Source organism: Mastomys coucha, unplaced genomic scaffold (genome assembly GCF_008632895.1).
Source record: "Mastomys coucha isolate ucsf_1 unplaced genomic scaffold, UCSF_Mcou_1 pScaffold15, whole genome shotgun sequence".
NCBI lineage: Eukaryota > Metazoa > Chordata > Mammalia > Rodentia > Muridae > Mastomys > Mastomys coucha.
This window is the reverse complement of record NW_022196897.1, coordinates 20,498,857-20,510,601: the sequence shown is the minus strand read 5'-3', so window position 1 is coordinate 20,510,601 and position 11,745 is coordinate 20,498,857. Positions and strand designations below refer to the sequence as shown.

The 11,745-nt window shown below is 50.4% G+C and overlaps 1 protein-coding gene across 5 annotated transcripts in view; it reads right to left on the bottom strand.

Annotated features, from left to right (window-relative positions):
• The window catches only part of St6galnac6 (ST6 N-acetylgalactosaminide alpha-2,6-sialyltransferase 6), a 12,371-nt gene extending 3,235 nt beyond the window's left edge, over positions 1 to 9,136 (bottom strand). Inside the window, exons 1-5 of one of the 5 annotated variants that reach the window (XR_004118522.1) lie at positions 9,001 to 9,136; positions 8,086 to 8,140; positions 6,814 to 6,904; positions 4,126 to 4,305; positions 2,493 to 2,880 (exon numbers count right to left, since the gene is read on the bottom strand). Coding sequence is in view for 3 of the 5 variants with exons in the window: in XM_031369849.1 (XP_031225709.1) it covers positions 2,474 to 2,880; positions 4,126 to 4,305; positions 6,814 to 6,904; positions 8,086 to 8,111 (704 nt within the window). In the remaining 2 variants the exon portion in view is untranslated. Of the gene's footprint in view, positions 1 to 2,473; positions 2,881 to 4,125; positions 4,306 to 6,813; positions 6,905 to 7,956; positions 8,141 to 9,000 lie in introns of all 5 variants that reach the window. The other 4 variants (XR_004118521.1, XM_031369850.1, XM_031369849.1 and 1 more) reach the window with 4 other exon arrangements.
• Between the last annotated feature and the right edge of the window lie 2,609 nt (positions 9,137 to 11,745).

Sequence of the window (11,745 nt, the reverse complement as noted above, 5' to 3'; positions counted from 1 at the left end):
CTTCTGGTGTGTCTGAAGACAGCTACATTGTACTTACATATAGCAATAAATAAGTCTTTAAAAAAAAAGTATGTATATATGTATATGTGTGTGTATAAACATATATTTGTTGTTTTGTCTTATTTTATATTTTGCTCATTTGTTTTGAGACAGGGTCTTTCTCTGTAGCCATGGCTGTCCTCAAAATTTTATACACATACATATATATTTACATATACATATACATTCATGCCTTGTGTATGTCTGTGCATACACCAGATGAATGCAGTGCTCACAAGGGCCAGCAGAGGGCATCAGATCACCTGGAACTGGAATTACAGGTGGCTGTGAGTCTGTCCTGATGTGGGTGCTGGGAACCAAACTCAGGTCCTCTGGAAGAGAGAACCATCTCTCCACCCCTTATGCCTTAAATTGAAAATAGTTTGCATGTATTTGGTGGAAAGTGTCTCTTTGAGACATTTACAAAGAAACGACAATTCTGACATGTCTGTCAAAGAAAACAAAAATAACAAGAGTTGTCAAAGACCAGAAGAAAGGAAATTACTGCATTCCCTTACGGATGCTAAAGGAGGAGTCCACAGATATCTACTTATATATGACTGCATTCCCTTATGAGTGCTAAAGGAGGAGTCCACAGAAAACTACATATACCAGTCTGATATCCTCCATGAAATGGGCTGACTCCTTCAAACCTGTGAACTACCCAAGATGAACAAGGTTGCCTACACATTCTACCACTGGAACATTAAAGATGCTGAATCAGCAATCCTGGCCTGGAGCATGGCATGCAGCTCTAATGAGAGAATGTGTGCTTAGAATTCTTTGGGCCCTGACTCCCACCCCTAGAACTAAAAACTAAAACAACTAAACTAAACATCTTCTAAAAAGGGATGCTTGAGGCCCAGATGGTTTCACTAGCGAACTCTACCCAAAACTTAAAGCAACAAGTTCTGCACAATGTCATCCACAAAACAGAAGGAGGACACTGGGCTTGCTAGCTTAGCCAGATCGGGGAGCTCTCGGCTCAAGGGAGAGTGTCTGCCTCAGTATATAAAATAGAGTGATCCAAGAAAACATCTGATCTCTCAACCTGGGGACTCTACACACATGTGTGCACATCTGCACACATGCACATTGGGACACACCCATCAACACATAGGAACACATACTTACACACAGGAAAAATTAACTAACAACAAATAACTGTGAGCCAAAAATTAAAATTAAAAAGTATCACTTGTGGCTGGGCGGTGGTGGCACATGCCTTTAATCCCAGCACTTGGGAGGCAGAGGCAGGCGGATTTCTGAGTTCGAGGCCAGCCTGGTCTACAGAGTGAGTTCCAGGACAGCCAGGGCTACACAGAGAAACCCTGTCTCCAAAAACCGAAAAAAAAAAAAAAAAAAAAAAAGAAAGTATCACTTGTAATAGCTACAAATCTTTAAAAATAATTAGATATAAAAGGGGGCAGGAAAGATGGTTCAGTGGTTAAGAGCACTTACTGTTCTTCCAGAAAACCTGGGATCACTTCCCAATCACTACCTATATGGTAGCTCACAGCTGCCTGGAACTCCAGTTCCAGGAGGTAGAACACCCTTTTCTGACCTCCTCAGGCACTGGGTACACATGTGGTGCAAAGATACATGCAGGGAAAAGGCTCATACACATCATTAAAAAAAAAAAAAAGGTATAAACCTATCACCATATGTATAGAAGCTGTATGTTGAACATATTTTAAAATAACATTAAAGTTAAATGTACCTACTATTATTTTTGTCTGCTTTTTGACATAGCTACCATAAAACTGTAAATTATATGTGGCCTACATTGTATTTATATAGGAGGGACGACTAGGCTTCTAGGGGTGAGTCAGAGAAGAGAATGTTAGCAAAGTTGTTTCCTTAGAACAGATCATGCTGGAAGCACCTGTGTGCTTGAAGCAAGGTATGCTGGGAATAGGCTAGAGTCTAGACTCTACATTAAGTGCCGTATTATGGGAAGTACCAACTAAACAGTGGTTCTCAACCTTTGGGAAATGACCTCTTTGGGGCTAAAATGACCTCACAGGGGTCACCGATGGGATATCCTGCATAGCAGATGTTTCCATTACCATTCATGACAGTAGCAAAGTTACAGTTAGGAAGTAGCAACAAAAATAATTTTACGGGGGTGGGGGGGGTCATCACAACATGAGGAACTTTATGTGTTAAAGGGCTGCAGTATTAGGAAGGCTGAGAAGCCCAGACTTAGAAAAAAAACGCTAGGAATGGATTTAACTCACAGCATTCTGGGAGCCCCTGTTCCCTTGGAGTGGAGCATGCTGGGAAAAAGCCTGGGGGCGGGGCGAGGGGCTGAGGCCATGGCCAACACCCTGAACCTGACTAGAGGGTGGCAAAAAGTGACTACAGCCTCAACGGTGCATGCTAGGAGCATCAGGCCAGGGATGACCGCAGTGGGCAGGCGGGAGGCTGGTACCTGTCCTTGCCCGTCTCACCCCGGAAGAGGTCGTCAAACTGCTGCATGCGGGCGGGAGAGACGGCGAAGGCCTCCATGTTAGGGAACGCGAGGCCCGCCCGCTGGATGACACGCAGGAGGCTGCCCTGGGGCTTCTGCATCTTGTTTGGGGGGCCCCAGAAGATGAACACAGTTTCAGGGGTCCGGTTGACAAATTCCTGGGGCTTCCGCAGCACGCGGAACACACTGGAATGGGCCACTACGCGGAAGGTGGTTTTGTTGCCGACGTCGGCAGAGTAGCCAGTGGTGGGAGCATCGTTCATGCGGATGGTGCACTCGGCCCGCTCAATCTCAGGGCCCAGTTTGGTGCCCAGCAGGTGGCTGGAGCTGGTGATGATCACACACTGATTGCACCGGGATGGCAGCGTCTGTGGGCCAAGGAGGGACATCATCAGGGATGCTCTATGCAGGATCCTGTGCTCTATGCAGGATCCTGTGCGCTACACAGCCAAGTTGGGGACCGTAGCAATCTTTCAAAACATATTAATTTAGGTTCTGCGGGTATTCCTAACTAGCTAGGGACAGTGCTAGGGACGGGGACACACACATACACGCGCGCGCACACACCATCTAGGCAGCTGCAGAGGCTCTAGAGATTCTACCCCTCCTTAAGGCAGTTTATGGAAGCTGGGAGAGTGGCTGAAGGAGGGAGAGACTGAAGAGGAGAAGGCTAGAGAGGAGTGAGGATCATCGAACTACATTACATGTATCATTAAAAAATGTCATAAGAGTGCGGAATTTTAACTACTGGACTCCAGTCGTTTGACCTTTCTGAGTGAGTATGACCCACTTCAGCATGGACTTTTAGCTGTGATCACCTCATCTCTTCTAGGGAGAAAATGGCACCGGCCAGCTGTCACTCGACACAAGGCAACCGGTATTGTTCCTGATTTTGTGTTCTCCAGAACCTTAGCGGTTTCCTCCCAAGCTTATGGGAGAGTGTCCCCAGAGAGCCATGAAAATCAGAAGTCTAACTTAGAAGATAAATTTTGTTTTGATTTTTGTTTTGAGATAGGGAATCTGTGTAGCCCTGGCTATCTGGAACTTACTCATAGACCAGACTGACCTCAAACTCACAAAGATCCGTCTGCCTCTGCCTACCAAGCACTGGGATTAAAGGCATGCGCCACCACTGCCCAGCCAGAGATTTTTTTATTTTTCAAAATTACATGCGTGTGTGTGCATGTGTGTTTGGGGGTGGGGGTAGGCATGCCACAACACACATGTGTGGAGGTCCGAGGACAGCTTGCTGGAGTCAGTCTTTTCCTTCTACTATTAGGTTCCAGAGATTGACCTAACTCAGGCCATCAGGCTTGGCAACAAACACCTTTACCTACTGAACTATCTCACTGAACCAAAAAATTAAACTTTTTAACACTAACGGTAGGACCCTAGAGGAGAATTAAGGCCTACTACTACACTTGTCCAAGATCCCACCCTGAGCAAAGGGCCATGATCTTAACTCGTGGGCCTCATCAGTCGTCTCCTCTAGGAGGCATAGGGGTATTGCAAAGAAGAGTTGGGAGGCGGGGCTATCAGCGGTCAGGGAACGCCCCCACAGGAGCTGCTCTACCCCCACGGGAGCTGCTCTGCCTCCACGGGAGCTGCTCTACCTTGTTGCCGAGGATAGGGAAGTAGGCGTTGGAGAAACTCCACTTCTTGAGGTTGACTGGCCGACGCGTGCGGCCACGCAGGGAGCCGTAGTGGAAGACCTCGTTGGCACTGTTGGAGCTGTAGAGGATGAGGATGGTGATGAGGGCAAAGAGGATCACAAACACTGCTGACCGCTGCTCCTGGGGAGGGAAGAGGCCATTGAGGGTCCAGGCACACACAACAGGCTCAGTGCCTCACCTGCCCACAGCTCACCGTGCCCCAGACATCACGTCCTCGCCTGGCATTCACCCCTACCATGTTCCTTTTTATTTGCAAACGATTGAGCCTAGGGCCTGCTGTATTTGAGACAATTAACCTCTGAACTATCTTTCCAGTCCAGTCATGCCGCTAACAAACTGCTGCCCCTTCAGGTTAGACCTGTATTGAGTACTGGAGCTGGGTTGGCCTGGATCCCAGGCCCCTGGCTGAGGCCCGCAGAGGGTTCTCTAGAAGAGAGGCCGACGTGGTGTCGCACACTTACCACCCCCAGGGCCCTGGAGGCTGAGGCCTGAGGATTGCTGCAAGGACATAGGTGGGGAGAGGGACATCCAAATGCAAGTTCATGTCTTCTCCTAATAGTAACTCTCCATAAGTTGTCAGTGTACAGCTGGCTCAATACGCCTTTGGGTTCAGTAGACTCAACAAAGAACCATCAACAGTCTAATCAGGTCTATAATGGTTGTACCAGCACTGAACATCTATAGGCTGCCTATCTTGTTATTAGTTCCTAATTTTGTCACCTATTTATTTTGAGAAAGTGTCTCACATAGCCCAAGCCACCTCCAACTCACTGTGTAATAAAAGCTGGCTCTGATCTACTGATCCTCCAGCCCCCACCTCCTAAGTGCTGAGATGACAAGCCCGTGCTCCCACATCAGCAGCTTCTGCTGCACGCCACTCGGTTAGGCATTATAGGTTATCTAGAGGTGGTAAACTATAGAGAAGATGTGCGTGGGTTATATGCAATGACTAATCCATCCCATGAGAAGAACTTGAGATTACATCCTTGGATTTCTGTTTCCTCGGAAATTCTGGAAGCAACCTCTTATAAATATGAAGGAATCTGTCACTTCTCGCTCCATGCTCATGTGTTTTGCCTGCTTGGTGAAAATGGATCTGGGCTCTTTCAAGTATTTTTCCCTGGCCAAAGCGTGTTAAGATTTCTCGGTAGAGGGCGCTGGAGAGATACTGAAGGAACACCAACAACGTGGGCAGGACCCCTAAGTCCCTTGGGGGCCTGATACCCTCAGATTATGGGGACCACAGATTATGTGAAGCTCAGTTCCTCCAGAGCATTTAACTCCGGCTAACCCCCAGAAGCTATAACCTCCCCCATTAAAAGACCATGTAGTAGAAAGTGAGAGAGCTACAGCAGTGCCGTCTCCCGCTGGGCCTGTGGCTCCGCCCACGGGGCGGGGCCTACACCTGGTCCTTGACTTCTGATCAACCAACTCACTGCAAGTAGAAACATTGAAAGGGTGAAAAGGCATCTAACACAAGCAGCCTGCTCAGCGGCATCTCAACTGAGCAACAAGTGCACGGCAGAGTGTGACAACTGTCTCCTCTCAGCGGGAGCTGTGGGCCTTGGTCTCATCCAGTATTACTAGAATATTATAATACTAGAATACTATAATCAAAACCTCAAATTTCAACGCACAGGTCCCACTAAATGCTTTTAGCATTTCTGCATCACCAAAATTCAGAAAGTCCGAGTCTAGGTCAGTTGAGAGTGCTCAACTAGCATTCAAGAAGCCCTGGTTTTGATTCCCAGCATTACATAAACCAGGCACGGGAGGAAAGGTCTCAAGTCCGAGCACTCAGAAGGTGGAGGCAGGAGGATCAGGAGTTCTAGGTCATCCTAGGTTACACAGTGAGGCCACCCTGGGATCTACCATACCTATCACACACAACATTTTTTTTTCTAAGTCTAACCACGTCAAATTAGAGATCCGCATATTTCCTTCTGGTTGTTTGTTCTTTGAGATAAGCCTCTCTACATAGCCCTGGCTGTCCTGAAATTCATTCTGAAGACTAGGCTGGTCTGGAACTCCCAGAGATCCACCGGTCTCAGCCTCCCCAGTGCTGGGATTAAAGGCTTGCACATCCACGTCACCATGCCTGGCTGGCTCACCATTTATAAGTGTTCCAGTCCCTGTTGCTCCATGCCCCGCTGCCACTGATAATTCTGTACTGAACTATCCTTGTCAAAGGACTGTGTTATCCTCCTTCTAGACTCTGGCTGACACAAGCACCTCACACTCAGCCACGAAGCCTGCGGAAAGGTGTTTGGGGATCAAACACATAGTAGGTGCTCAGAAAACAGGAACAAGTACATGATGAGGAGTTAGGTACTCTGACTTTGAACACGGCCCTTCCCCCCAAGGCCCCTGTTCACCTCCCCACCCCATCTCCTGCACAGCACTACTCCACAGACCCGTTCACTGCCAGTGCTTTCCCACTGATACATAAGTCAAGTTTTAGGACATCAGAGAGGACCTTGGGCCCAGAGAGAGGCGAGAGAGCACTCAGTGGCCGAAGCGGATACCAACTCCCCTGAAGATGTCATAGCCAGGGCAGGTTAAAAGGAGTCCATTTCACAGATGGTTGCGCGAGCAGCTCAAACTCGGGAGAGAAACGAAGGGACTTACTTTGTTGCTACTCATCTCTCTCCGGCGTCTGCTGAAGGGTAGAGGCCAGCGTCCGGCAGGTGGCCCGGGAGGCAAGGTTGTGGGGTCACACCTGCAAGCCACCAGAAAGGGTTATGGCCGGAGGCCCTCCCCTGGATGCGGCTGGATCTCAGGTCGCGCCTCTACCCAACAGCTCTCCCAAGTTTAAGGCTCAGGGCTGCTTCTGTGTTGTCCTGGTTCCCACTCATAGGCCACTATGAGCCACTTCAAGCAGGGATGGTCCAAAAGTTTCCTAGGTCCCGACACCCTCCTCATAGACCTCTGAACCCCAGGGCTCAGTGAATTCGATCATTGATTGGCCAATGTGATCTCGGGGTCAAGGGCACAGCCGTGATTCTCAGAGGTGGACAAGCCTTCCTGCCCGGGCCCAGCTGTGTGCCTCACTCCATAACCCTCGCTCTCCTCCCACCACTGGGCCCCCACCTGTAAGTGGGCCATCAGAGGGCATCCAGCCCACCTCCTCTGGCAACTACAGCCCAAAACGGAAAAAAAAAAAAAAAAAAAAAAAAAAAAAAAAAAAAGGATGGCGTAGAGAGGAAGAAAAGTAGGCCTGGATCCTCGGAGGGGATCCCCAGATCAGAGCGCTCCCCAGGGAGCCGCTCGGCTCCTGTCACTATCTCCGCCCGCTGACCTAGCTGCTGTTTACTCCCACTCCAGGAATAGCTAGAAACCTCCAGGCCAGAGGGCCACACACTCACCCCGCTCCTGATTGGTCAGGCCTGACCCCTCCCATCGCCAAGCACGACCCCGCCCCATGGCAGCTCCCACTTCCATCCCCAGGCTTCAGGGTCCCCTGGGCCATCCCAGTATCTCCAGTCACGGAGACCTCAGACTTCTGTCTGTCCCCACCGGGCAGTTCAGGAAACAGGCTCATTGGAAGGGAGGCGTGGCTTGTCCTTGGACTCAAACCGTTAGGGCAGAAGACAGGAGGCCAGAATCCAAGTGTCGCCCCCATTAACCCTGACACCTCCAGCGTTCAGAGCGCCCCTGGGTCTGGCCACAGCTCCCAGACAGACCTCGGTCTTACTACCCTGTCTTGCGCATGCCCCATGCTCCAGACACTTGGAGCACTCCAGGTCCCAGGCCCACGCCCCACTTTCCCACCTTTGCCTGAGCAGTGCCCTCAGCCAGGACTACGGTTCCCCTGGTCAGCCCCGTCACGGTCCTGCTCTGAGAACGCCATGGTCAGAACAACGTATCAGGTGCCAGTGCGAATGTCGGGTCCACACTTACTGGCTGGGGGGCCTCGAGCAAGCCATGTGACCTCTCTGAGCCTCAGTTTCCTCATCTGTGAAATGGGAATAAGAACTAGTAACTCCCGGGGGGACTGGAAAGATGCATGCAGTTGTGACAAGGAGCGCAGAGGGCTTGAAAGTATTATATCAGTAATCCTAAGCCTTCGGGTTACTCCGTTCAATGCCCGCCCCTGCACAAGCCTGTCCCAGAAACAATCCTCCTCCCCTTGTCCCCGGGCTAGGGACTTCCCTTATATATTACGAAACATGCTCCGGAGCTAAGCAAAGCATGGCCGGCCTACACACTCAAGGCAACGCCTGGTAGGTGCTCTTTCTCCCCATTTCACAGATGGGGAGACTGAGGGATCAGAGAGGCAACGCGCCTCGCAAGGCGCAGGAGCATGCAAGCGCGGGAGGGGGGAACCTTGTAGCGTTTGTTTACAGGGCGGGGCCTGGAAGGGTCTCCCGGGAGGGTCCCCCTCTAGCCTGTGCGTGCACCAGACATCTAGTTCGGCACGGAGTGGACAGGCCTGGTGGGGAGCTGCTGACTCCGCTGAAGCCCGGACTCAGCCCCGAGGCTGGATGAGCTCTGGGTGAGGGTGAGGGCCGCACCCTGAACTCGCTCTGGGGCTTCTCCAGGTGCCGGGAGCAGAGCACCCCCAAGTGCCTCGTGGGAGGCTCAGCCCGGGCCCCATCTTCTGCCGCTGCGCCCAGGGGTCGAGCATCCTGACCTCGGCTCTGCAGGGGAGGGGTGCGGGGCCGCGGCAGGGTCTCCCCAACGAACCCCGCAAAGCTTCTAGACCTCGGGGTGCACTTGGCAAGCGGAGTGGGTCTCGGGAGCCCCGGGACTCCCCCCTTCTCAGCGGCTCCCCACTCCCGCTCCGCTGCCCTCCCCCGCGCAGCACCCGCTCACCTCCGCCGGGGAGCGCCCGGCCCCCCGCGGCCCCCCGCGCCCCGTCACATGGCGCCGGGAGCCGAGAACCGGGGTCCGCGCCGCTCTGGCCGCCCAGGCCCCGCCGCAGCTCCGGCCCGCCCGGTCCTAGCGCCGACGCTCGCAGACCCGTTAGGGCCCGGCGAGAGGGCGGAGCCTCCGGCTGCGGATGGCCCCGCCCCGGGGAGGTGCCAGAGAGGAGAAATGCTCTCCAACAACGCGCCCCCGCCCCCGCCCCACCCCGAATCTCGTCCATTTCTCTCTCTCCAAATGGACACCAGGACCTCGGATGGGGAATCCGAGACGCGGAGATCACTGGGCTCAAACTCTGGTCATTAATTCCCTGGACTACCCCCTCGTTGAGACCCAGTAGTCACCTCCTTGGGTAGCCTGGTACTTTACTTCATTTCCTTACCTCCGGAAAATGGAGAGAGCAAGGTTTCAAAACGTAGCGTTTGGTGGGCCTAGTGGTGCAGGCTTAGAGGCCTGAACGCTATTTAGGAGATAGAGGGCAGAAGACTGTTGCAAGTTCAAGGCCAGCCTGATAGACATAGTGAGTACGGGGCTGGCCAGGGCTACAAAGAGAGATATTGGCTCAACTCTCTTCATTCTACCTCCAAGTATTCATTGTATTATTTTATGTGACTAAAAGGAAGCAACCTGGACCCCTCCAACGGAATGGCCCACAGTTACAAATACTGGCAACTCTTCTAGAGGACCTGGGGTCCATTCCCAGCACAGTCCTAGGAGGATCTGTTGCCCTCTTTTGGCATCCATGGGTACTGCACATATATGTGGTACTCAGAAATACGTGCAAGTGCAAGCAAAACATCCATATGCATAAAATAAAATGAAAATTTAAAGAAAAGAGCAACTTGAGGGCTTGGGAGCTAGTCAAGTATGTCGGACACGATGCCGGGTGTTTTGCTTTTGTTTTTCGAACTAGGGTTTCTCCGTGTAGCCCTGGCTGTCCTGAAACTTGCTCTGTAGACCAGGCTGGCTTTGAACTCACAGAGATCTCTCTGCCTCCCAAGTGATGGGTGGGATTAAAGAAGTGTGCCACCACCACCCAGCGATATCATGTGTTTGTAATCCCAGTTCTGGGGTGTGAAGAAAGGGAGACCCCTCCAGCTAGCTCATCCTTTTTGGGCCTCCCAGGTCAAGGAAAGAACATCAGAGGTTGACCTTTGGCGTCCAAACATACATGAACATGCATATAAGGACACACGTATGTGCAGAAGCTACTTGTGTAGACTGTTAGAGGGCTTGGTAAATAAACACTGCCTACCCATAGTGTTCCAAGAGTGGTATCCTAGGGACAGCGTGCATGCCAGAGAGGGTGACTGGACGTTTACGGGACATTTAGGAACAGAAAGCAAGTTTAAAGAGTTCTGTGTTGTGTAATTACTTAGGAAAACACCATAGTAAAACTTTCCAGTCCCCACCCTAGGTACCTATTAAGCCCTGCAGATGTACACAGTGAAGTTCACAGCTGGACAGTTTGAAAAAACTGACAGTTTGACAAAAGTGGAAATAGTCCAGGGAGTTATTAACAGGAAGATGGAAAGTTTGGTTTGGTTTGGTTTGGTTTGGTTTTCAAGACAAAGGTTTTTCTGGGTGGCCTTAGCTGTTCTGGAACTCACTCTATAGACCAGGTTGGTCTTAAATCAGATCCACCTCTGCCTCCCCATGCTGGGATTAAAGGCATTTGTCACCACCGACTGGCAAAGGTTTTTGTTTTTTGTTTTTGTGTTTTTGAGACAGGGTTTCTCTGTGTAGCCCTGACTGTCCTGGAACTCACTCTGTAAACCAGGCTGGCCTCAAACTCAGAAATCTGCCTGCCTCTGACTCCCAAGTGCTGGGATTAAAGGCGTGAGCCACCACCGCCCGGTGACAAAGGTTTTTTTTTAAAAAAATTGTGGAATATTCACACTGTGGATTGTCACAGGGCACATAATAAGGCAATGATAAGCTATAGGTACACTGGTGAATCCTGGAGACCTAAGGAGTGAAAAGAACAAATGTAGCCTGGCAGAGGCACGCCTGTGATCCCAGCATACGGCTAGGGAAGTGGATATAGTAGAATCAAGGCTAACTTTCGCTAAATACCACGTTCCAAGGCAGTCTGGGCAACTGAGACTCTGTTTTAAAACAAAACCAAATGAAACAAAACACGGGTTTTCTTCTGCTTCTTTTCCGAGGCCCCGCCTCCCGCTCCCATCCCCCCCCCCCCCCTCCAGTCTCCCACCCCATCCCCTGGCTGTAGGTTAGGATGTAGCTCTCAGCTATTGCTCGGACACCATGCTCCCCGCCATGATGATAATGAAATAAGCGTCTTTAACTATAAAGCAAACTATAACCCACAATTCAATGCTTTCTTTTCTAAGAGTTGCCTTGGTTGTGCTGTCCCTTCACAGCAATAGAACACTAACTAGGACACGGACAAACAAAAAAGAAACCTACTTGGCATTGCCAAGGGCAGGAGATAGCCTATGCCCGTATCACTGATTAAAGTTTTAAAAGCACTAGGGAGACCACACATTACAGTAACCACACACGCTGAGTTCAAGAGGCTCTCAGCATTCATATCCATTATAACTTACTAACATAATATACACACATCAGCCTATCACAAAGTCAGAATATCACTCTTTGTTATTATTATTATTATTATTATTATTATTATTATTATTATTATTATTATTATTTGGGTTTTTTTTTTTTTTT